General features: G+C 40.8%; 1 protein-coding gene across 1 annotated transcript in view; it reads left to right on the forward strand.

Annotated features, from left to right (window-relative positions):
* The window catches only part of Reps1 (RALBP1 associated Eps domain containing 1), a 73,318-nt gene that overhangs the window by 12,487 nt on the left and 34,636 nt on the right, over positions 1-26,195 (forward strand). The window contains 1 exon segment of the mRNA XM_042055540.1: positions 26,036-26,159. Within this exon segment, the coding sequence (XP_041911474.1) occupies positions 26,036-26,159 (124 nt within the window).

Consider the following 26,195-nt stretch of genomic DNA (forward strand, 5'->3'; position numbering starts at 1 on the left):
ACATTATTAGTGATTTCTTTAGAGCGAGTGTTTCTTCTAGAGTACTGCATTATATCCCAGAGGGAAACATTTGTAACTTTCCATGTCAACAAGCATTGAGTTTAGTTAAAATAGCATAGACTTTGGAATGTGACAGCTTCAGATTTAAATCTCTGCTTGCTGCTTATTAACTTCTTACCCTGATCTGATAACTTAACCTGCTGAGACTATTTCCTTTTAATCCCAGTTCAGAACGATTGGTAATGAAGGCTAGCGGAAGTGTGTGTAGAGCTGTGAGCTTGGGGCCTGGTTCTTACAATGTGATCAAAAAGTTTCGTTTGCTCTGCTCTGTGAGAAAACTTGAAATTTGCAGTATCTTGGCTTTGATAACAAAAAAATTACTCATTGTTCTCGAACTGGTGTCACAGCTTTGTTGCGTGTGTTTTGTGTGAACGTGGTGCTGCTGCTCCAGTCCTGCCAATAATCCCTTTGTTTCCCCCTACTGTGCAGCTAGGTTGAGGGTTTGTTTCTCCAAAAGTGTACAAATAAAGACCAGAGACACCAATAAAGGTTGGTTCTGAGGTGGTGAGCTCACTGAGCAGGCAGAACTTTGGTGCTCCTAACAAACCGAGGGACATGAAGGAGCTGCTTTTGTTTGTAGATCCCATGCTGAATTCCAGAGAGAGAGGGAGGAGGGAGGGAGGGAGGAGAGGGAGAGGGAGGAGAGGGAGAGAGAGGAGGAGAAAGAGAGAGAGAGACACACACACCATGTTGGTCCCATCTAGGCAGCAAGTTAGGTGGACATTTGAAAGCATGGCAGTACCAGTTAGGTGACTTAGCATGTCCTAGGTGGGCAGTAGTTTCTGAGGAATGCAGGTTTAATGTTAGAGATGTCTGTTAGGTCTCAAACCCAGGATAAACAGCTAACTAAGGCGTCCAGGTTCATTTTGCTTTGTTAATAGACAGCTCAGTTAGATGTTTGTCCTGGCTTCAAGACCTAATAATGTCCTTCTGCCTTTAGCATCAATGAAGGTAGAGGGCTAGTGTGCACACTGGGGCATAATAGGTGCTTAATAATGCTTGCTGAGTTAACGAATGGTGTAATTATAGGATTTTTTTCCCTGAAATGGTTTTATGTTATAGCATGAAGCTCGATGTATATTAGGCTGGCTTCCTCCCAAGTGCTGGGGTTAGGATGAAGATATGGAGAATGGGAATTCCATAGTCTTTGAAGACGTGGGCGCTACTAACCCCCAAGGATTTGTCCACAGGCTTTCAGGATCTCCCAGTTCTTGAGGATCACTGGAAGCATACATTTTTTTTTTTTTTTTTTTTAGAAACCACTTGGGACTAGCAGTATCTGGTGACTGACTCTAAGGGTTAAATGGGGTACAGTGAGAACATTTTTCTACAGGAATGCGTTGATGCTAGGTGACAGGCCTGGCTGTTCCAGTTTGAAGGACCACTCTTCAACTAAATGCAGCTACTATGCGTCCAGGGGCTTCGAGGCACTTGCAAATAGCTAAGATACATGGTTAATGCTTATTTTCTCACTTATTTATTGTCTTTGCCCTCAACCACATATTTCTAATACTCATCTGAATACCCAAATAAAAATTATTTGACATTTACAAAGCATTTTGATGGTGTCATTGGTAATTGGGAGCACATTCCTGTGTGCTGTTGGGAGTCCTGTGAGAATCTAAAAGTTATAACAGGCCCTTTCTGCCTTAACTTGTCTGGGCATGGCTTGGGAACATTAAAGATAAGTCTTAAAAATAGTTCCTTTTGCTGTGTCTATTTAGATCCCACTGATTATTGTCAGTAATTTGCTAAATAAATTAATGATTTTCCTAAGGGACTTAATTTTAAAACCAAGACACTTAATATTCTATTAGATTTTCGAAGAACATAATTTTATCAGTTGAAGCAAAACTAATCAGCATCTGCTCAGTAAGTGTAAAGTATATGTTTTTAAAATCCTTATTATTTGTATGTATGTGAGTTTGGCTGTGCATGTGCCACAGGGCATATAGAAGTTACAGAATAACTTTGGGAGTGCTTCTTTCCTTCCATTCAGTTGAGGTGGGGTATCTTTTGTTTCTGCAGCTGTGCTGTGGTACTCAGAATAGTTAGGAGCTGCTGCTGCTCATGTTGTTGTAGGCATGCTGGGATTAACCTGCTAATTCTGATCAAACCCGTCATCCCTGACCCCCAAAGGTTCAGCTTATCTTCCACAATTGAGGTGTATATGGGAAACAAAACCTTATTGTCCTTCAATTTTTCCTTTACATTTGTGTGTGTGTGTGCGTGCACACACATGCAGGGCAAATATTTGTATATGCAGATGTGTGGGAGGTCAGAGGAAAACTTGTGGTAGTCTGTTCCTTCCACATGTCTGTCCTGTGGATCAAGCTCAGAATATCAGGTTTGAAGGCAAATGCTTTTATTGCTGAGCCATCTTGCAAGACTCTGCATATTTTTTTTTGAGGGCCTGCTTAGCAGCGCCTTCCATAACATGATTTTTATATCCTTAATAAATAGATGCCAGTTTATGCCATAAGTATAAAATGGTCAGCCAGAATGCATTTGTTAGCAAAAGAAAGTAGAGGAGAAGAGGCCTGAGGCAGCTAACTCGCTGTCTGAGGCTTCTGAAGGAACAAGTAGAAACTAGAAAAGGTTGTTGCATGCCACACAACTCAGTATCAGGTGCCTTAGAGGTAGAAGAATGAAAGATACTTCTGCCAGTTTGTGTATTGCTCCTTTAAAAATGTTTTCTAATTTAAATTTGGACTGGTTCCTATTGGCACTTTGAAGGGGACTGTGCCAGATGAAGGGGAACATGCAAGATGAAGTAATCCCACACTAGCTCCGAATAAGGTATAATAAGGGGTTCTTTATTTAAAGGGGAACTCATAGATCACAATGGGGAGCAGGAATGGAATCCAGCATCCAGGTGTGTGTGTGGGAGGGCGCACAAGTGGGCCTGCATCGTTTTGGTACCCAAGGCCACACCCAACCTGGTCCAGCCTCTCAAAGGCTGTTGGCTGAAGGAGGTTCCCCATCACCTCCCCCTTTTGTCAAAATAAGAGAGTTCCAAACCCAATACAAAACTATATATAATAAGAACAGATAATCAAGTATAAAAATTAGGATTATACCACACTGATGAATATCTTGCATATCACCATAGAACCTTCATCTGGCGGTGGATGGAGATAGAGACAGAGACCCACATTGGAGCACTGGACTGAGCTCCCAAGGTCCAAATGAGGAGCAGAAGGAGGGAGAACATGAGCAAGGATATCAGGACCGCGAGGGTGCAACCCACCCACTGAGACGGTGGGGCTGATCTAATGGGAGATCACCAAGGCCAGTTGGACTAAGACTGATGGAGCATGTGATCAAACTGGACTCTCTGAACGTGGCTGATAATGAGGGCTGACTGAGAAGCCAAGGACAATGGCACTGGGTTTTGATTCTACTGCATGTACTGGCTTTGTGGGAGCCTAATCTGTTTGGATGCTCACCTTCCTAGACCTGGATGGAGGGGGGAGGACCTTGGACTTCCCACAGGGCAGGGAACCCTGACCGCTCTTTGGACTGGAGAGGGAGGGGGAGGGGAAGTGGGGGAGGGGGAGGGGAGGGAATGGGAGGAGGGGAGGAGGTGGAAATTTTTAATAAACAATTAGGATTATATAAACAATATTAAGCATAAACAATATTAAGCAAGAAACATGCTAAATGTTTTAATAATTATTCTATCCTAAGGATTCTAAGTTTTGTATTAGAAATGGCTTGGCTAAGTCATAAGAGGAAAGTAACTACAAACTATCTAGTCTTCAACTCCAATGAAGACCTGAGAAGGAAGATAATATTACTTGAGTAGGCAGGAAGTGCAATCAAGCAACTTCCAAAATGTACAGTAAATGACAGAGACAACTGGCTGTCTGGGCAATCACTCAAAGTCTCATTTGTAACGTTGGAGCAACCAACTTTGGCTAAGACCTAGAGTAACTGACAGATATTTTCAGAGGCAGGAAAAATTTTAAAACCGTCTTACCCTGTCTTGGCAAGATTTGGCAGTCTTTTTTCTTGTATCCTGCTTGTCCAGTCCCGACAATCGTGCATTTTGTCAGTGGTCAAGGAATGGGCAGTTCCTTTCCCAAAGACCAGTTTTGCCAAGAAGAAAACAAGCTCTAAGTGGAGTGTCTTCAGTGCTCAACCAGGAGCACTCGTGTCTAAAGAAACAGAACCCTTCGTTATTTAAATGCCATATTTTACTGTCCTTTGAAGTGGTTGAAGATTACCTATCTATGCAGAATACAATCTCCATGTATCTAAAGAGCCTGATTAGTCTAACCATAAGTGTGACATAGATGACTATTGACCTGCAATTCTTAATACCTATATGGCTCAAAGACTAAGACATCATATTAGAATATTTTTTTTTTCGAGACAGGGTTTCCCTGTAGTTTCTAGAGCCTGTCCTGGAACTAGCTCTTGTAGACCAGGCTGGCCTCGAACTCAGAGATCCGCCTGCCTCTACCTCCCGAGTGCTGGGATTAAAGGCGTGCGCCACCACCGCCCGGCTGTCATATTAGAATATTAAACAATCTTTAAACAACAGTGCAGCAAATAAGGACAATGCCCTAAAAATGTAAACAATGTATAAGTATCTTGATCAGAGGTAGAAATGTATAATGCAATGTGATAAATATATTCTAAAATTGTATCAGTATACAAAATGTCTTAAACAGAGGTAGAAACATGCATGCATATAATCTGACAAAATAACTTTGAATAGATGTACAAATATTGTAAATAGAAATAGCATATTCAATCACAAATATCATTTAAATTTGTATAAATATATAAGAATCTATACCAATGTAAATTGTCTATAAATAATAGTTCACAAGTATTTCCTATATTACTCACTAGTGTTATTATTAGTGAGAGTAAGCTCACTCTAATCTACCTAATATCCTGTTCAATTTCCTTTTTTTTAAAAGTGAGATCCCTGATTTCAAAACTTTATCCCAACCCTATACAGTTAATCAACCCCTAATTGATGTCCCTAATCCTTAGGACAGACTTTGTTGGGAGAAGGGCCATTGTCTTCTAGTATGTAGTCATGTTAGTTGGGTTTTCTAGATGTACAGAGATATATTTTAGATGAATAGTTATTCTTCAAACCTTTAAAGACTAACAGAACATACCATTTAAAATGTTTTAAGAACTTAGGACATTTCGTGACAACTAGACACATCTATTCCTGGCAGCACCAGTGATGGAGGAGGGTCTTCTATCAATCTGTTGATTTCATTGGTTAATTAATAAAGAAAACTGCTTGGCCTGATAGGTCAGAACATACGTGGGTGGAGTAGACAGAACAGAATGCTGGGAAGAAGGGAAGTGAGTCAGATGCAATGAAGCTCCTACCCAAGATGGACGTAGGCTAGAATCTTACAGTAAGCCACCCCTCGTGGTGCTATACAGATTACTAAATATGGGTTAATCAAGATGTGAGAGTTAGCTAGTAAGAGGCTAGAGCTAATGGGCCAAGCAGTGTTTAAAAGAATACAATTTGTGTGTTGTTATTTCGGGTGTAAAGCTAACCATGCGAGAGCCGGGCAGGATGAAAAGCAGGCCTGTTCGTCTCATCACTACACACCAGTCTACTTCAAGAGAATAATGGGCATCAAAGAGGCTCCTTATAGAGTTTGCTAGCCATTTGGGCAAGAAACTGCTCTTGTCTGGACTGTTTGATGCTGTGCTGTGAACTGGACATGCAGGACTCACAGAAAAATGACTGCTGAACTTTCCTAAAGGTGAGACTGTTCTTCGGGGTTCCTGCTTTATGAAAGAGTCTGCTAGACTTCTACAGAACACAGAAGAAAGTGACTGACAAACTGCCAATATAGGTGGAACTGTCTTTGAAATTTCCTGCTTCATGAAAAAGTCTGCTGGATACTATGGGCCAGTAGGCTAAAGATGGGTACCCCAATGTTACAGAAGAACTTTGGGAGACTGTTCAGACAGCGAGATGTCTCTGTCAATTCTAGAGTTTTGGAAGTTGCTTACAATGTTCTTCCTGTTTACTTAGGTAGTATTTTATCCTTCTGGAGTCTTTGATGGAGTTGAAGAATAGGTAGTTGTAATTATAGTTTTCCTTAGTTATGACAAAAGATAAAGTAGATATAAATATTGTAACTGTAATTCCTTCTTGATTCCTGTTTTGTTATATGTAATTTTACTATGTTAAAGTTAAAACCTTCATTTTTGTTAAGACAGAGAAGGGGAGGTGATGTGTGATTCCCCTCCTGTATGCTGTGAATACCATTGGTTAATAAAGAAGCTGCTTTGGGCCTATTGCAGTACAGAATAGGGCAAGGTGGGAGTTCCAAGCAGATAGAGGAGGAGAAGTAGGTGGAGTCAGTGAGACACCATGTAGCCGCTAGAGAAGAAAGACCAAGCCACACACCAGTACCAGTAAACCACGAGCCTTGTGGTAAAATATAAAATAATAGAAATGCCTTAATATAAAAGAGTTTGCCAGGAATATTGCCTAAGCTAATAGGCCAAGCAGTGTTTTAATTAATACAGTTTCTGTGATTATTTCAGGTCTTGAGGCCAGAAAATGAATGAGCAGTCTCTGCCAACAGCACTTTTTTTTACATTGTCATTATTTACTATATTCTTGAAACCTAGAGCACATTCTTCTCATGATAAATTCTTTTTTTAAGATATTATAACCCTACTCACTTTTTCTGTAATCATTTAGTTTCCTTTCCCTAGAAGTATTTATAACAATCTGAATCATCAAGGTACAGAGTGCTGTGTTATATGAAGTTAGCTATTCAAGATAACAACTTAATACTTCTGTGTAAAATATATATTTGTTTGTTTGCTTATTATGTCTTGAACTTGTCATTGATCCTCCCAGCTAGATAACTCCTCTTCTTTACTTTTCTAACACTGTCCTTTATGTTTTCTTCTCTACACTTTTAGTATCTTCGTTCCTTAACAGTATATTGTTAGGTCCTAACTAAACTCTTCTACCACCTTAAAAATTCCCAGTGACAGTGAGTGATCGTCTCTTGAACTATATGGAGCCTCTGAGAGCAGACTGTGTAATTCTTTCAACTAGACCCAGCATACTTGCTGATAATGGAGAAGCTGGTAAGATGCCTTGAGCCAGGCAGTGTGAATACATTACAGTATCAGGATTGTTCTTGTGGTTTTGTTTGTTTGTTTCTTGGTATCATGGCTAGGTTGGAGATAAATAAAGTTCAGTGGTAGAATGGTGTTCAGAGCCCTGGGTTCATCTCTAGCAGAAGCTGTGGACACAGAGAAGGAGATGTCATGACCCACTAAAGTAATTACACTAACATGAGTATTTCTGTGTAGATGTGTAGTATAATTCAGGAGTAGGTTAGTGGCTTTCCATTTAGTTAGTTCTTGTAGTGTGAGATCAGATTTCTTGTACATGGTGAGAGCAGTCTTTGAAGTGGTATTGTGGGCGTGCCCTAGGTGACTAATCAGCTTTGTGAGCACACAAACTCAGGGCTAAAGCATTGCTGCTTTAAGCCTGTTTGCCCACTTACAGTGTGCTGACGGCTCACCCCCACATGTCCAGCTCAATCCTGATTTTTCTCCTAACATGAACTTTCAACTCAGCAAGTCTGTGATCTGTTTCTCACATAGCTTGTGTTTTTCATCACTTGCTTTTATCTGTAGCACCCTCTTTCCTCCTCAGGGTGCTCCTCATCCTTTTTATGAATTGTCTTCTCTTTAGTAGGCTTTGGAGACCCTGAGTTGAACAACATTATGGTTACTCGGAACCTGTGCTCTCTCCTACGCATGTGTGTTTGTATCTTAGGGTTTCTATTGCTTTGATGAAACACTGTGACCAAATTTAGGGAGGAAAGGGTTTATTTTACTCACAGTTCCAGATAACAAATCATCTTCAAAAGAAGTGAGGGCAGTAGCGTGGAGGCAGGAGATGATGTAGAGGCCGTGGGCGGAGGTGGAGGTGGAGGTGGGGGTCTCGGGGTGCTGCTGCTTACTGGCTTGTTCCCTTTAACTTACTCAGCCACTTTCTTATACGGCCCAGAACCTTCAGTCCAGGGATGGCACCATCCATAGTGGACTGGGCCCTCTCCCATGGATCACTAAGTAAGAAAATGCCCTACAGGCTGCCTCTTAATTGAGACTCCCTCCTCTCAGATGAGTTTAGTATGTGTCAAACTGACATAAAACTAGCAGTACAGTTTGACACCATTTGTAGTTTAAAATTCAGATTTCTTCCTGTGTCCCTCCCCCCTCTTCATTCCTCTTCCTCCCTTCCTTGCTCACTCATCTATCACTCTTTCCTCCCCTCCCTCCCTTCCTCCTGCTTTAACCTTTTAAATACTAGGATTACAGGCTTGCACACATCTAAAATTCAGATTCTTTCATGATCCCATGGTAGCAGAAATGCATGGTAGATGTTTAGAAAACACAGAACGTTGGGGCCACTCAGTTGCTTCGGCCTGCTTGAGGTCCACTCATAGACTTGAGTGGAATGAGGGAGTGAGCACAGGCCTCTTCAAGCAAGGAAGTAGAAAGAGTGGGCGGTGGAACTGCACTTAGCTGGCCTGCTGCCTAGCCCTGTGGGTGCTTCTTCCCCATCCCATCAGCATTCTGGGCATGAGGAGGGGGAGTCAGTGAGAACAGGAACAAATGGCCTGAGTCTGAGCTCTGACTTCGCTGCTGCTTTGCCAGTTTACCAGTTCACCAGTTCCCCTTCTCCCTCTGAGGACTTTCTTTTAAGTGTAACATCAGACTGAGAAATTTTAAGAAAAACAAAACTAGGAATTTATTGCAATTACAGGAATTAGCTGAGGCAGAATCTGGGTATCCCAATGTTGCAGCATGTACGTTTGTTCATACAGTACAATAGAAATCACAACATGGAGAGTTTCTGGGTACCTGGGTGCTAGTAGAGCCACAAATGCACTTACAGCTGAGGGCGCCTTTGCACAGTGTCACCTCATGCTAGCACCGTTCCTAGCCTAGGCCACTGCCTCTTGGGCCATGTCAGAGTCGTTACATAGATCTGCAGGACCAGAAGCTGAAGTTGCTAGTGAGTCTTTTCAGTAGAAGAGTCTGCTTCCAGAAAGTTAGGGTGTGGTGACCCAAGGAAGGGAGTTTATGGTTAGGTTTTCTGTTGACTGCCCACAGTCTTGAACCGCTAGCGACAGTCATCTTTTACTTCCTTGATCACATTTCCCTCTAAGCCTTAATTCTGGACGGAATCCAAACCTAGTGTTTCTCACTTGTACCTAACAAATGGCAAAGCCATAATTGTCATAGTTACCAGTGGTGTTGTATGGGGTTATTTTCTGCAGTGTTCCTTTTTGCTTTCAATGTAATTCTCTTGATTTTGCACATCCGTTCTGATTCTCTTCCTTCTTACTGTTAGAGAACAAATGACTCCTGTTTCTTCTTACCCACCATGTACCCCTTCTATTCTTCGTAAGCATTAGTCATCTAACCTTTCCATTCTCCAGCTTTTCTTTTGAAGATAGTCTTTTAAACGGTTCATTACTGTCATTTTACCGTGTGTGTGTGTGTGTGTGTATCTGTGTGGGTATGGCACCGTAGGCGAAGATACTGGCGAAGACCAGATGTGTTGGGTCCCTGGGTCTGGAGTTACAGTGTTGTGAGCTGCTGGAGGTGGCTGTTGGGAACTGAACTTAGGCCCAGGTTTTCTACAAAAGCAATACATGTTCTTAATTGTTTAACATTGTGCTATCCAGCCTCTGAAAGCTTAGCTTCTCCTCTTCTTTCTCTTCTTCTTCTTCTTCTCTCTCTCTCTGCTTTTTTTTTTTTTTCTGATTGTTTGGCTGTCCTGGAACTCTGTAGACCAATCTGGCCTTGATTAAGCTCAGATATCCTTCTGCCTCTGCTTCCTAAGTGGGGATTAAAGGCATGTGCCACCATACCTGCCTTCAAGATATTCTTAAAGTTCACTTTTATCTTACTTAACCAAATTCAGACACCTTTTCTTACATCTGTTTTGTCTTACCTCCTCCCTTGCAGTTGACACTGAGTGTCATCTTGGTGGTTACTATGTCTTTCATCCTGTTGTTAAAGTACTCCGTGTTTAGCGTCCTCATTGTCTCCATGCTCTTTCTCCTTTTCAGAGTTAGCTTTGATTCCTTCCTTCTGTTCCCCCTACAAGGTCCTTGAGAATCCCTTTGAAAGGTCTCAGCTTCTGGTTGCTTTCTTGTCATTGATTTCCCAGCTCTGACCACCCCATTGTCACACTGCTGCAGTGGTCTCTTAAGACTCAACAAACTCTTCTGTAGTGCTCAAAACTGAGAGAGTGGATTAGAGGTTACGAGCTGCCCTTCAGACCTGGCCATGAAGACCATGAAGCCTGGCAGTTAGCACTCTCAATGGCTTGCTCCAGTTGTCTGCCTTGCCTCCACTACAGCCCTTACCCTGGTCTGCTGGCGTTCCCCATTTGGACTGTCTTTGGTGTTTACAGCTCACCAAAAACCTGATCTTTTTGGAAGGTCCAGATCAGATTGCTTTAAAATAGTGTTTTTTCCCCCAGTATAGTATACCTCTATTTAGTTCTTAAAATAGCAAGTACTTACTGTGGGACAGATGTTGAGCAAAGTGACATAAGTGTAACTTTAAATTTAGAGGTAGAGATTTCCATTTTTCTGCTGAGAAACCTGGAACTCAGGCAAGGGTACATGTTCAACATGAACTGGGATCGAATCCAGCTCTCCGGTGTCATAGTTACACTTAGAACTGTGGACTCTGTGATACATAAAGTTACAGCCATATATTGTGGCATATCTTTGAGGCTTGTACATTGTTTGCATTAGGTAAGGTGTTTCTTGAACTTTTTGTCTGCCTCCCAGTACCCAGAATATTTGGAATATTTATGTGAGTACTAAAGAGACAGTTCTGTTGAGGTGTTCCTGTAGTACTACTGATTATTATAATAACTGTGTTAGGACAGTCTCTAAGATGTCGGGAATACAGTGCTTTAGACCTGGCTGTGTACTGGAGCCAGAAGGGAGGCAGCAGAACCAGCTTATGTTTTGTTTCCCAAGTGTGGGATATGTACCCAGAGAGATAAGAGCACTGGCCCAAGGCTTCCCCTTCTTATTCCTCACACGGCAGTATTAGAGGACTGTCAGCTTTCAGATGCTGGTCTCCTCAGTGAAGACCAGGAGCATCTTGATATGGCTATAAGCACAATTACCAGACAGTGGCATTGGCTGAAGTTAAGTCACAGATGTGTGTCATTGACCTTGTTATTGTTGTTTTCTACTTATTTCCATTGAGACTTGTTTTCCATTTGTATTGTGACACAAAATTTCTTTCTTGATTTGAAGAACAGAGATATTGTGAGCTACCCATAGCCTAAAATTGTAGAGATGCAATTATACAAACTCCAAATAACATAACAAATCCCTCTCTCGAGGGGACTGTCCACCTCAGGGTGACATCCACCCTGAAGCTATGTGTACTGTAGCAGTTTCCAATTGAACGAAATACCAACTTTTCTTGGTAACACACACACACACACACCATTAATCTTTAAGGATCATGGATTCATATTAGTTGTATCATTATAATTCTTACTATTTGTTTCCCAGGTTTTATCTATTTTTAAGGACAAGTAATGTATTATATTCTGTGAGTTAATCATGTTTCTGGTGGGTCAGTTATGAAACAAGTGTATTAAACCAGGCTGTTCATTGCTGATTCTCCCAGTATAACAAAATTGATCATCTTCAATATGGAGGAAAACTGATTCTAAAACAAAATAAAAACTTAGAAAATGGGAAAGTTTTTCAGTAAAAAATGCAAAAAGTGATAAGGCTTGGAAAATCCCGGTATTACACTTGAGTTTCACAAAAGGTATTATTCCTTTGGTGTCCCATGTTCAAGGCAGGACTTAGAAAATCACCTTAGTTATTTTCATATGAATCCTCACAGTGAAGTTAACTTCATTTCATTTACATCTGACACTTAGGCAGAAGCAGTGTTTTTTTGTTGATGGTAGTGATGATTTTTCTGAAGCAGATTTTTAAAGATGAAATATTTTCAGAATGTGGTTTTTGATGTAATCATAGATTTTGTGTGAAATTTGCATTCAGAAAACATTTGTTCTGGATAAGATCTTAGTAATGAAGCCTATGGACTTCTATCTGAGTTCTGGTCCTGCATGTCCATGAACAAATTCCAGAGGCTTAGTTGTTCTCCAGGGAGCGGCTCCTGCCTAGAGAGTGGCTGAGTTAACTGGATCAGTCAGTGTGTCGCTGAGCTTGAAACAGTCTGCATTCTGTAGCATGGTTCATGGTCATCCATGTCCTAAAATAGCCTGTAGCACAGGTTGTCAGTGTGTTACCCTAACGCTGAGTTGAGTAGCTTTTCCTTTATTTCCGGTAAGTACATTTTCCAGTCTGTGTTTGCTGCTGGCCACTGGTAATGAATATAGACCAGAAATCTCACTGGGGCTGACTGCTGTTTGACCTGATTCTGTTTGTTTGCTTGGCAGCGCCATTCTGTTCTGTGTGTTTGTAAAAGTCTCCCCTCGAGGAGCAATAGTGACGTGTTCTGTGAACACTGCAGACCTCAGCTCGCCCCTTACATTGGCCGGCTCACTTGACTTCTCAGTGCCTGTCTCCCGTCTGTGAAACAGCCACAGCAGTCCTTATCTGGGTGTGCTGTTCTCAAGATGAAATGTGCTGTAATGTGCTTAGAATGATGCTTGACCCAGTGTCGAAACGGCTTACTCTAAACTATTATTTTTAAAGTTTTTGGTAAAAAATTTTTTTGGTTCTTTGTAGGTAGATTTCCATGTAAATCAGGTTTGAAAATTAACAAATCTTCCTGAAAAATACTGCTTTTTAACTAAAACATAAGTAATTTTTTGGCTTTTTGAGTTGCAGTATTCACTGTTGGTTTCGTGGACGTTTCGTCTTTGGAGGTTTGGAGGCAGGTGTAGGTCTGCTGTGTACTCAGCCTTGGCTTACTTCTCTTGTCCCCTGGCGTAACTGAATGCATTGCCCTCCTTTTCATTCTTATAAATGTGCAAATTTGGATACAAAATTTCTGGTTCCCCCAAGTACAGGTTACTGTTGGATTTATTTTACTGCACTGTTTTTCATAAACCATAGCATAGCAACTGCTGTTTCAAGCTCAGGTTTTAATTATTTTTATTTTTGTGTTTTTTCCTTCCTGTTACCATGTATTTTACATTTTATGTTCTTAAGGCTTCATGGTAGGGTCTGGGGGGACTGCTTCCTAATGTAGCTAATATAAAAAATATTTTAATTGGGAATATGAGACTTGGATTGAATTGCCAGTAAACTTGAAAGGTAATCTCAGTTTTTCACATTATAGTCCTATTCTGAGGCTGTCACAAATGTTTTATTTGTTTAGATAACCTTGTGAATGTGGTATAAACTATAATGAATAAACTTATTGGTCTGTATGTGCCACTCTTAACAGGGTAGAATGCTCATGAGCTCTTGCCTAGAGCAAATAGAATTTATAACTGAAAAAAGTCAGGGATCACAAAAGGGAGTCATTAATTATCTGTGCTGTCCATAAACTTTAATGTTTAATAGGTTGGTTTCATCCAGTTCCTGTTGACTGACTCAGCCAACACATGCATTATGGTTCCTTTCCTTAGTGGATAGACTAACACCTGCCTTCCAGACAGTTAAGGTGCTCCTAGGCCCCATGCAGTGTGCAGTGCTGAGGTCTTTCGGAGGAGTTCTGTTAGGGAATAAAGATGTAGTTGTATTTGAACACTCTCAGATGAAAAATTATAGAAGACAACTTGTGGTTTTTTAATTTTATTTAATTTTTAAACAAAAATAATTACTCTTTGCAGTGTTCCTTCTCCCACCAACCCCTCCTAAGTCTCCCTACACCCCCCTCAAATTCTTAGCCTCTTTTTCATTAATTAACACTTGTGGCTTTTGTTGTCATTGAGAGATAAATGCTGTCTCATTTCTACACAGTTGCTTTATGAAAAGAACGTCTACACTTCAGTACGTCTGGTGTTGTTCATCTCAATTGTTTCCTTATTTTCAAATGACAAGTGAATATTGTGTCTCTTTCTTTTCACAAGTTTATATGTTGAGTAATGGCTAGATTGTTTTTAACTGGTATACGTATTTACTTACACTTGTATATGTTTTTTCTCGTTGTGTATTTTTATTGTTTGACATATAGCAAGAAAGGTCTGATTGTGTATTAGTCAACTTTAGTAAATTTCCTGACACACTTTACACTCTTTTTGGGGGGTTTTGAGTGGTCTGTAAAATAATACAGGTGCCCCCTATCAGTATCACAACACTACGGGCTGTTCGTCTACTCCAGGGTGTTACTTAGGGATCCATGAGAAACTAATCCTCTATCAGGCATCACAACATATGGGCTGTTCGTTACCGCAGGGTATACGTAGGGATCCACGGAGAACTAAGCCTTGATGAGGAGGCGGTAGTTAAAAAGTAAAATGAAGTTGTAGAGAGGGAGTTGAGAGAAAGATGGGGAACAAGAAGGCATTCCCCAAGAGAATGCCTACTTATGTTCATTTGTATGAAGAGAAACTCAGCAGGCGACGAGTGACAGGAAGCATGTGGTTTGGAAGTCAAAGATCACTTGACTTGTGTCAGCAAAGCAATAGGTCAGTTAAGAGTTTCGGATAAGAGATACAGTAAAAGTGGGATGAGACTTGCTCTAGTACAAACTGGCAAGTGCTCAGAAGGGTTGGCCCGGTTGTGTTGCACTAGACTTGATTTTAGGAGAGATTTGGTCGTGATGTTGGTCACGGGGTAGTGGAGTTACTTAGGAGTGCAAGCATGATCATGAGGTCAGTAAATGGTGTGGATTATGTGCTTATTTCCGGACTCTGCTAAGTTTTTAAAGTTTTTCTTTCTTTTAAAGTAATTCTTTATTGATTCTCTGGGAATTTCAACATCATGCACCCCAGTCCATCTTTTCCCAGTCCTTCCACGTCTGCCCTCAACCCCCATAGCCTCCCCCAAGAAAAATTTCAAAATACTTAATAAATACAAAACCAAACAAAATATCTACTTCACTTCTCCGTCTTTAACTGACTCTCCCAACATCTCTTTATTCATCTTAGTGGCACTGGGAGCCACAGTGTGCACCCAGTATACAGCTTTGTTCAATCAGGTTACTTGTAAATGTTCATTGCAGTGAGTGTTGATTCTGGTTCAAGGCCTCTGGCTGAAAGCCCCCCCCCCCCCCACCACCTTTTAAGATTTCCTTCTAGCTTTAGTTATGTGTGAGTGTGTCTGTGAGTGTCTGCCGTGTGTGTAGGAGGGCATCTGCTCCCATGGAGCTGGATTTAGAGGTGCTTGTGAACTAAACTCAGGTCCTCTGAAGAGGTAGCCAGTGTTTCTTAACTATTGATTTATCTCTGTGGGGCCTGTGTGCTAGTTAAAATGAATTTAAAAATAAAACCCAAAATATTAGGGATTGGTGTGCTTTAAAGCTAAACCTAACTGCTACAGTAGGGAGAAGGAACGCGCTTCAGAATGAAGGGTCTTGGTGTTTCCCCCTTTCTGCTTCTTCCTTTATTTATTTTCCCTTAACTTATTCCCTCTGCAGTAATGTAACTGCAGTGCTGAAGAGCATACATGGAAGTGTTCACAAGCTGGCATGGTGGTGCACATCTTTAATCTCAGCCACAGGAAGCAGAGACAGGTGGAGCCCTGTGAGTTCTAATGGCCAGCCTCTGTCCAATGATCATTTTATCCAGACCACTTTGGAAAGAGCACACAATGCTTGTTTTCATAAAATGCTTAACTTTTAATGAAATATATATATATATATATATATATATATATATATATATATATATATATATATTACGGGTGGTGATCCATAGTACATATAATCATTGCATTGGAAAGTGTCAGAGCTTGCTTTACATCCCAGTGGTCACCAAACCACAGTGTCTGCACCACAGCAGTGGGGTGAGGGATGGTCAGAGCGAAGTAGTGTGGGGGCAGGGGCTCGTATAATACAGAAACTCACGCAGGAAGTTCAGACTGAAGTGAGGAGGAAGCCGCTTTGTGGTTCCCGGCTGCTCTTGGCTTGTCGTCCCAGCCTCCCAGAACCGAAATAATCACACAGAAAATGTATTATTTAAATCACTGCTTGGCCTGTTAGCTCTAGATTCTTATTGACTAACTCTTACATCTTAATTAAACCCATCTCCATTAATCTGTGTATTCTCCACGTGGCTGTGGCTTACCGGAAAAGTTCTCAGCATCTGTCTCCAGCAGGGGCTACATGGGTTCTCTCTCACTCCACTCCTTTTCTCCCGCATTCAGCTTAGTTTTCCTTACCTAACTAAGTTCAGTCCTGCTGTAGATCCAAAGCAGCTTTTTTATTCATTAATGGTAATCACAGCATACAGAGGGGAATCCCACACATGAAGAGGTTGGAGCTGTAATAGAAAGAACGAAACTGTAGACTATTGATTCGGTCATAGCTGGATGGGCAGATTGTTACAAGATGTTGGATAGTATGGTCAGTTGGATGTCTTTCTTTGAGAATATCTGTCAAAGTCTTTTACCCAACTTTTAGTTAGATTAATTTGCCCATGAAGGTTTTAAAAGTCTCATATGTTCTAGATGTCTACAAACATTTCCTATCCTGAGAGTCAGCTCTTCACTGTTGATTGTGCATTTGTTGTGCAGAAGCCCCTTAGTTTAACATGGCCTCATTTGTCAGTTTGTGCTATTGTTCCCTCTGTTGTTGGTGCCCTCCAGAATACTTGCCCCTTCCATGTCATTAAGTATTTTCACATTTTCTTCTAATAGTTTCACTATTTCTGTTCTTACATGAATTCATTTGGGGTTTGTTCTTGTTTGTTGTTTGTTTTGTTTGTTTGTTTTTGTAAATGGAGCATCATCAGGTCTAGTTTTTGGCAAAGGTGGGAGGGAAGAGACTTTCTTACTCTTTGTGCAATGTAAGTTAGTGCATGATGGAGACCAGGACGGCTATGTATTGCTAGCATAAGCCTGTGACCTCAGTACGGCTGAGTCATTGCCTGCAAGCTTGAGGCCCGACTGGCTTGGACAGTGAGATGGAAAGTCCATTTGAGATGTTAACAAAATCCTATCGCAGAAAGGGGAGTAGAGGACTGGGGAGTAAGTATTTGCTGTGCAATCATGAAGACCTAGGTTTGACCTTTGGGAAAATCTGAGTGTGGGTGGCAGGCACTAGACCCCAGTGCTGGGAGATGGGGACAAACTCCTGGGCCCCTGGCTGGTCAGCCTAATCCACTTGGTTAGCTGCCGGCTAGTAGAGTTCCAGTGAGTGAGGAATGACCCTGAGGTTGACCTTTGCCTCCCCCCCCCATACACACAAGATCAGTCCCACACATACAGAGTAATCCCCTACTAGATGTATATTCAGAAAGTTGTAGTATTTCAGTGAGACCTCTGTACCCTCATGTTTATTAAAGATTATTCTTAATAGTTAGGAAATGGAAACAGTTGGAAGCATCCATCAAATAATAGTGGAATCTTCAAGATAGGGTTTCTCTGTGTAGCCTTGGCTGTCTTGAACTCACTTTATAGACTAGGCTGGCCTCGAACTCACTGAGATCGCACCTGTCTCTTCCTCCCAGTGCTGGGATTAAAGGCGTGAGCCCACCACCACCCAGCCTAATAATGGATTTTTTAAAAAGTGGCACATACATGAAATAGAATACTCTTCAGCCATTTAAAAGAATGATATCGTGAAGCATGAGAACAGAAGTGCTAGGAGAAAGGTTTATATCTGATTTATGCTTTATCCTTGGTTGGGCCTCTGGCCTTAGGCAAGTAGGCCAGTCTGATGCCTCTTCGTTTTTTTGTATAATTCTATATGAGTTCCACTCTGGTGTATTTTCTACCTACTGTATGTTGTGGGTGTTTTTTGCTTGCCTGCATGTATATTGGTGTATCATGAGCATTCCTGGTGTTCAGGAAGGTTAGAAGAGGGGCATGAGATCCTCCGGGACTGGAGTTACAGGCAAGTTGTAAGCCACCATTTGAGTTTCTGGGAGACAAAACTTGGGATCGCTGGGAGCAGTCAGAGCTCTTCATTGCTGAGGCCATCTCTCCAGAGCCACTACTGCATCATTTTAAAGGACAGGATAGAAACTTGAGACTGTTCACTCTCGCCCAGCGTGTGTGCTCAAGGCATGCAAGTCCCTTCCATCTTGTGTTTGTATACACAGGCAGAAAAGCACCGCTCAGATGCTTGCTCAGGGACAATTTGAAGAATTATTATTAAAGATCTATCTTTTGTTTTGTGCAGTTTAAAACTAAAACCTCATGGCACGGAAGGTACAGGTTATCACTAGAGACTGCTAACAGAACAGAAAAATGAAGACTTGGAAACAAGGGAGATGTCTCCAGTCCATACAGAGACAAAGCAAACAGGACTCTTAGCAGTGTATTCCCTGTGTGAGAGAAGAACCTGCCACTGTTTCTTAAAGATCTGTAATATATGGATATTATGTCACAGTGGACTTTTACATTGTTCATAGCCACAAGTTCACAATACTTAAAAGATAATGGAAAATATTTCAAAAGGTTTCGCATCAAAAATTATAGTGAAAATCACAACTGGGGATATAGCCTGGTGATAAAGTCTGTGTTTAATGTGCACAAAGCCCTGAGTTCATTGCCTGAATACACATAATTATAATAACCATATGTTTTGTTAGCGAGGTGTAAAGCCATGGAGCTCTCAGGAAAATGCAGTTTTTCAAGACTGAGTCTCTGAAATACCCACTGTGAAGTTCACAGTGGCTAGGGTTGTAAAGTGAGAAGCTATGATCCTGAATGTCCACTGCAGTCAAGTGAGGCAATGTATTACCTTACGTCGTGTTCACATTTGCACACACTGATGCACATACTGTGTGAGTGATGAAAGTGGTCTTCTGTCTACAACTTCAAATGAGCAAAGTCAGTTTTATTTACCTTTTGCCAGCCCGACATCAGTGACGTTTGGTGAACAATATGGAACAGAGCTTTTATAAGAGAGAAGTCAATGTAGATGTCTTAGTGGTGCTTTACTTTTCTTTATGCACGGAACTTATTTGGTGCTTGAGTGCGCATGTGCAGTGCCAGAGCCTGGGAGGTGAGAGGATGACTGTGGAAGTCTGGGGGCCGACGCAGGTCATCGGGTCTTGTTTTACACTGATCAGTCTGTGTTACTCTCTCCTCAGACCACACAACCAGTGTTCTGGCTTGCTTAGAAGGATATTATAGTCAATCTAAACTTTTACACTAGTATCAATTGTTACGCGTGTGTGTTTAATTTTAAATTGCATTTATTTGTGTATATGGATAGGTGTGCATAAGCAGCATGTGTGTGAAGGTCAGAGGACAGCTTGCAGAGAAGCTGGTTCTTGATTTCCACCCATGTCTTTACCCATTGAGCCAGCTTGATAGTGTCTGCTCAGCTGACTTTTTCCTTTTTATTCAGTCGGGGTACCCCCAGCTCTACAGAATGGTGCACCTGGCTTCTAGGGTGGTCTTTCCCACTTCAGTTAGCTAATCTAGATAATCCTCAAAGGCAGGCCCAGTGGCATGTCTCTCAGTGATTCTAGAGCTTAGTACATTGACATCATCCATCACAGAGACCTATGTACTGATGTAAAAGCCCTTGGAGTTATGCATGATAAAGCCACACACTGGCCATATGTGTGTAAAACATGTTATTTATATGTGCATTTATGTACATATAATAAAAACTGGGAGAATATATGACAGGAATGATCAGTTCTAATGAGGATTGTAGAAACTTTGAATTTTTTAGTTTTTATTTATTTTCCCATGATCATGCAAATTTTACAGTGTTAAAAAAATAAAACTTAAAAGTTTAGTTATCAGTGGTACACCAACACCCACTGCCTGCCCTTGGGTTTCCCAAGAGAGCTTGATAACTAATGGAAGGGATCTGAGAGTGTATATCCTAAGAGGCATTCCAAGTGTTCCTTGTGGTCGTGTAACCAGCCACTGGAGGAAGAGTGAACTGCCCACAAATTTGTGTAATTAGTATTTGGTTAAAATTACTCTAGAGAAGAAATTTTAAGAATGAGACTACCTTGAATGATGCTGAATTTACTAAGTAGCAAAAATTGGAAGTCATAATTGATTCTGTAGGAAATGATCAAATAGCTTAAAAAATAAAAACCTCACTTATTTAAAATAACACAGAAGCAGCTGGGTCACATGTGAATTTGTCTGCAATTACAGGTGAACGCTTTTACCTTTTCATGACACACCTGATACTGATCAGATTGAAATAGCGCAGAACATAGAGAGCAAGTTTTGCTATTAGTTATAAAGGTGGAATATACCCTTGAAAAACCCCAAATTTTGCATTATTTTTAAGTTTAAGATTGTGATTATAATTTTATAAATATTATTTGGAAAGTTAATATATCATTTTAAGAATCCAGGTATAGTTCTATATTAGGAAATCTGATAATGTATAATAGATGAGAGAAGAAAACACAATTTTTAATTTTCTGCCCCAAATACACATGGTAAGATTATTATTTATAGATTTAAAAATAGGACCCCCCCCCCATAAAAAAAGAACCTCCTAAGAGTGGAACTAGTTCAGTAGCATAAACTGCTGTGGCCAGAACCTCAGGGAAGACCAATAGCAGCAATGGTCACGTTCAGGCTTGGAACAAGGCTATATAAGTAGTATATTGCCTTCCTGAGTAAAATCTCAAGTGATTTTCAAATTACTCTAAAGATTGTTTAGGAAAATAAATGTCAATATCAAACAAACAAAACCCAGAGGACTTGGCTAAGCCTATTATATTCTTGTCTTCTCAAGCTAAAATACTCAGTGTAGGGCCAGCATGTATATGTAGTACAGCGTACATGCAACTTGGCTTTTCAAGTTACCTCAGAAATGATAGTTTTTTTTTCAATAAATAGGTAGTTTTATAAAGGAGGATTGAGTGACTTGCTTTTCATTTAAAAAACAAATTCTAGTTTAGACAGACTTTGACAATCCCCTAAACTGTAAAGCAGAAGAAATGATAAACTGTATGGAAATGATAATATTCTGTGACCAGGGGAGCTTTTCTTTAAACTGGGCAACGGTGTATGTGATGTGTAGCGAGTGGCATTTGTCTACATCTTCAGCTTCATTCACTGATACTCTATCTCCTCTCCCGACCACACCCTCATCTCTTCTCGATAATTAGCCTGTCATTCTGATCCTGTTGGAATCTCAGTGGTTTTAATGAGACATAATTGGTGCTAAGTAAATAATCATTGAATGAGTTAATTCCACAGCAGTTTGGAGATCAATAACTGTAATATAAAACTTACTGAAATAATAATGAAGACTGCTCTGTTGGAAGTTAGGAAACGATAAATTAGGAAGTTCATAGGCAGCTAACAGTTGTAATCTTTAATAAGTAGAAATTAGACCGGACTGTGGTGGTGCACGCCTTTAATCCAGCACTCAGGAGGCAGAGGCAGGCGGATCTCTGAGTTTGAGGCCAGCCTGGTCAATAGAGCAAGTTCCAGGACAACTAGGGCTGTTAGGCAGAGAAACCCTGTCTCAAACAACCACGAGAGAGTGGGTGTGTGTGTGGAGAAAACGAGAACAGAAGTGGGACTTGGGGCTTTTTAAAAATAAATATTTTTATTGAGAATTTCATACAATGTATTTTGGTCTTTCACTCCAAACTCTAATTTCTTCCAAATTCACCCCCGCCCCCATTATAACCTATCATATACAATTTGTGTTTCCATTTACTTCTGAATGGCGGCCATCCAGTGATGCATGGTCAACCTAATATGAACCCATAAAACTGTCTCCCTCCTTCAGAAGCCATCAGCTCTCCTTAGGTCCTCAGTTAGGAATGGGGCTCATGGAGACCCCTTACTCCATGTTAGGATGTTGACTGCTTTGGTCTTGTTCTGCCAGCCACAGCTGTTGTGGTTTTCTGAGGGCGGTGGTCCTGGCATTTCTAGAAGACTGACCCCAGTCTTCTGTGACCTCTGGCTCATACTGCCCCTCTTCTGTCACGGGGCTTTGATATAGATGTCCTGTACCCCCTTATTCTCCACCTTTTGACTTGTTGTGACTGTCACTGCACAGAGGAACTCGAGGTCTGAGCACCACATTAATCTACAGGTAGAAAGTATGAATTTGGAGGACATTTTAATACTATGAATATTGAACAAAATAATAATAGATTCATTCCTAGGGCCTGTGAGCTCCCAACCATGGGTTCTTGCCCAGATTTACAGTACCAGGCATGTGTTTTCTCCTGTGGAATGGGCCTTGATCAGCAAGCGGTTGGTTAACCCATAATATATAACATTCATGACACTGTTGCAGCTGTGGTCATTTCTTGCCACTGTGGTCATTACTACAACTCGCAGGATTCACACCTGGGTAAGACTGTTGACGAGTTTCCCCACCACCACCCTGCATAGCACTGTGAGAGCTAGCCGGCAAGAAGGAAGCTTTCTGTCAGCACTGACTTGATCTCTATTTGCCCTCTGACCACTGTATGGGGGGCGGGTCTTCAGTACTAGGGCTTACCGTCAAGTTCTGGGGCAACCAGAAGCAATAGCCTGTATTGGTGTGTGTGTGTGTGTGTGTGTGTGTGTGTGTGTGGTGGTGGTGGTGGTGGGGTCTCTGAGATAACTTACCATCAACTACAGGAGAGGTAATCAACACATGGCACTGAGCTTTTTATTTGCTTCTAGAACAAATATGATCCCCTTGTAGGGTTATTCCAGTTAAACTCTTTCATATGGATTAAGAATTGCGCGCGCGCGCGCGTGTGTGTGTGTGTGTGTGTGTGTGTGAGAGAGAGAGAGAGAGAGAGAGAGAGAGAGAGAGAGAGAGAGAGAGAGAGAGAGAGAGAGAGAGAGAGGAGGTCTTTTTCAGATATCTTAGATTTAGTTATACCCCCTTCTGCCCTCCCCTTCTACCCCTTTTCCTATATAAACATAAATCTACCTCCCCATTACTCCTTTCTGTTCCAGTCCCAGTGTTGTGCTGTTCCCCTCCCTTAAGATCCTGGCTCTCTTGAACTCTCTTCTGACAGCCCTTGGCATCAGACTGTGATTATGACTGTGATCTTTTTAGGTCTTTTTTTTTTTTCTGATAGTAACTGGAATATTTTAAATGATTTGCTTTATAAACAGAACGACCTAAGATGTGTAATGATTTCCAAAGAGGCCTTAGGTGGTCAGAAAAGGAGTGAATTAGGACAGTAATCACACTACAAATGTAGTTTTCCTTTGTTAATTCGGCATTTTTCCTCAGTTTTCTAGTGGTTTCACCTGCTGCTCTAAATTTCCTTTGCACATTTTACATTTCCTCAGGAGCGCATGCCCCTTAGTGGCAGAACTAAGAATTTTTCCCCAGTGGTTAATGACTCACCAAACATAACTTTTCCCCCCTTTCATTTCATGTAAACAAATAGTTATTACTGTGATCTTTCTTACCCATTAATGATTTTTTTTTTTGTTGTTTTGGCTTTTGTTTTCAGGGACAGGGTTTCTCTGTGCAAGAGCCCTAGTTATCCTGGAACTTGGTTTGTAGATCAAGTTGTATTAAAAGTTCTTTTTTACAGTTCTGTAAACACTTTCTTCAGACTTAATAGCACAATGTCTCTACATCTTACCTTCTTTTGACTATTTCAAGTATCAGAAAATGGCTAAACACAAAGGAGTTCGTACTAGTGGGGAAGGTGTGACAAAATACTTGTGCTTGTTTAAGATGAGTTCTTTTGGTCTGCGTGTTAGACCCACTTCATCTTCTTGAGCCATGATTTCATCATTCATATGTGAAATTTCCTTACCTGTACTTGAATAACTACACTACACCCATCAAATCAGATCCTTGTCCACTTTCACTGTTTTAAAGAAAAGTAGTATGGTCCTATTAAATACAATTAAGAAAATCAGACAAAGGAAAATTAACTTTTTTAACTTTATTGATTTTTATTGAGCTCTACACTTTTCTCTGCTCCCCTCCCTGCCTCTCCCCTTCCTGTCAACATTCTCCCTTGGTCCCAGTTTACTCAGGAGATCTTGTCTTTTTCTAATTCCCATGTAGAATAGATCCATGTATGTCTCTCTTAGAGTCCTCATTGTTGTCTAGGTTCTCTGGGATTATTATTTGTAGGCTGTTTTTCTTTGCTTTATGTTTAAAAACCACTTATGAGGAATACATGTAGTGAGGAGCTGCGGGCCAGCTTCCCGACACCCGGCTCCCAGCCACTGGCTAGCTTTACCCAAATTAACAACACACAAACTGTATTCTTTTATATACTGCCTGGCCCATAAGTTTCAGCCTCTTCCTCACATTTTGACTAACCCATATCGAATAATCTGTGTAACACCACGAGTGGTGTCTTACCCGGAAAGATTCAGCATGTCTGAACTGGCGGCTGGCTTCATCGCATCTCGCTCCCTGAGGAGAGGCATGGCAGTCTGACCCAGAGAGCAGAGGCATGGCAATTTATTAACTTCCCTTCCCAGCATTCTGTTCTGTCTACTCCTCCCACCTAAGGGCTGGCCAATCAAATGAGCCAGGCAGTTTTTTTTATTAGCCAATGAAATCAACTCAAACAGAAAACTCTCCCACATCAAATACATATGATAATTGTCTTTCTGGGTGTGGGTTACCTCACTCAAAATAATGTTTTCTAGCTCCATCCATTTGCCTGCAAATTTCAAAATGTCGTTATTATTTTCTGCTGTGTAGTACTCCATTGTGTAAATGTATCACATTTTTCTTATCCATTCTTCAGTCGAGGGGCATTTAGGTTGTTTCCAGGTTCTGGCTGTGACAAACAATGGTGCTATGAACATAGTTAAGCACATGTCCTTGTGGCACGATTGAGCATCCTTTGGCTATATACCCAAAAGTGGTATTACTGGGTCTTGAGGAAGGTTGTGTCCTAATTTTCTGAGAAATCGCCACACTGACATCCAAAGGGGCTGTACCAGCTTGCATTCCCATCAGCAATGCAGAAGTGTTCCCTTACCCCACAACCTCTCCAGCATAAGTTGTCATCAGTGTTTTTGATCTTGACCATTCTTACAGGTATAAGATGGAATTTCAGAATTGTTTTGATTTGCGTTTCTCTGATTACTAAGGATGTTGAACATTTCCTTAAGTGTCTTTCAGTTATTTTAGATTCCTCTGTTGAGAGTTCTCTGTTTAGGTCTGTACTCCATTTTTTTTTTTTATTGGATTATGTGTTCTTTTGATGACCAATTTCTTGAGTTCTTTGTATATTTTTTGAGATCAGACCTCTGTCTTACGTGGGGTTGGTGAAGATCTTTTCCCATCCTATAGAGATGTCTCAGCTGTTAAAGGCTAGGGTCACAACCAAAAATGTAAGAAAATTAACTCTTAATCTCAACTAACAGACTAGTTGACAGGCTTTGGCAGTTGACAGGTTTTCAAATTCATTCTTAGGTAGTTAGACTATGTAGCAGGACTTTCCCTTGCGTGTATCTTTAGCATTGCCCCACATGTTATGCCCTTTATGATGGTAACTTTAAATAACCACGTACTAGCCTATTTTGTATTACTTATTATAAAAGTGTAGATGGTGTGCTGTTTCTTTAAACACAACTCTGAAGGATAAATGGTTATTTCCCTTTGGTACTTTAAGATAGGAACTCACGTAGCCTAAGCTGACTTGAAACTCACTGAACAGTTGAGTAGGACCTTTAACTCTTGGTTCTCTTGCCCACATCCAGCTCTGGGGAAAACAATAATTATAATAAAATGTGAACAATTTTTGACCTTATTTATAAAATCAATGCCTATTGTTTTTAAACATGAACATGAAAGTTGAAGGAACTGGTGGTTACTTGAGATAGTAAAATATTTCAGATCATTAGAAGCAAGTTGAGTAATTATTTATTGTTGGATGAAGAATCTTTGTCATAAATCTTAATGTTAATACTGTATTCTCTTGTAGATCATGGAGCTTTGTGGTGCAACAAGACTTGGTTACTTTGGAAGAAGTCAGTTCTACATCGCTTTGAAACTTGTAGCTGTTGCCCAATCTGGTTTCCCATTAAGAGTGGAAAGTATAAACACAGGTAAATGTGACATACTTGAGGTACAAAATGAAGATA

This window comes from Arvicola amphibius, chromosome 8 (assembly GCF_903992535.2).
Source record: "Arvicola amphibius chromosome 8, mArvAmp1.2, whole genome shotgun sequence".
Lineage (NCBI taxonomy): Eukaryota > Metazoa > Chordata > Mammalia > Rodentia > Cricetidae > Arvicola > Arvicola amphibius.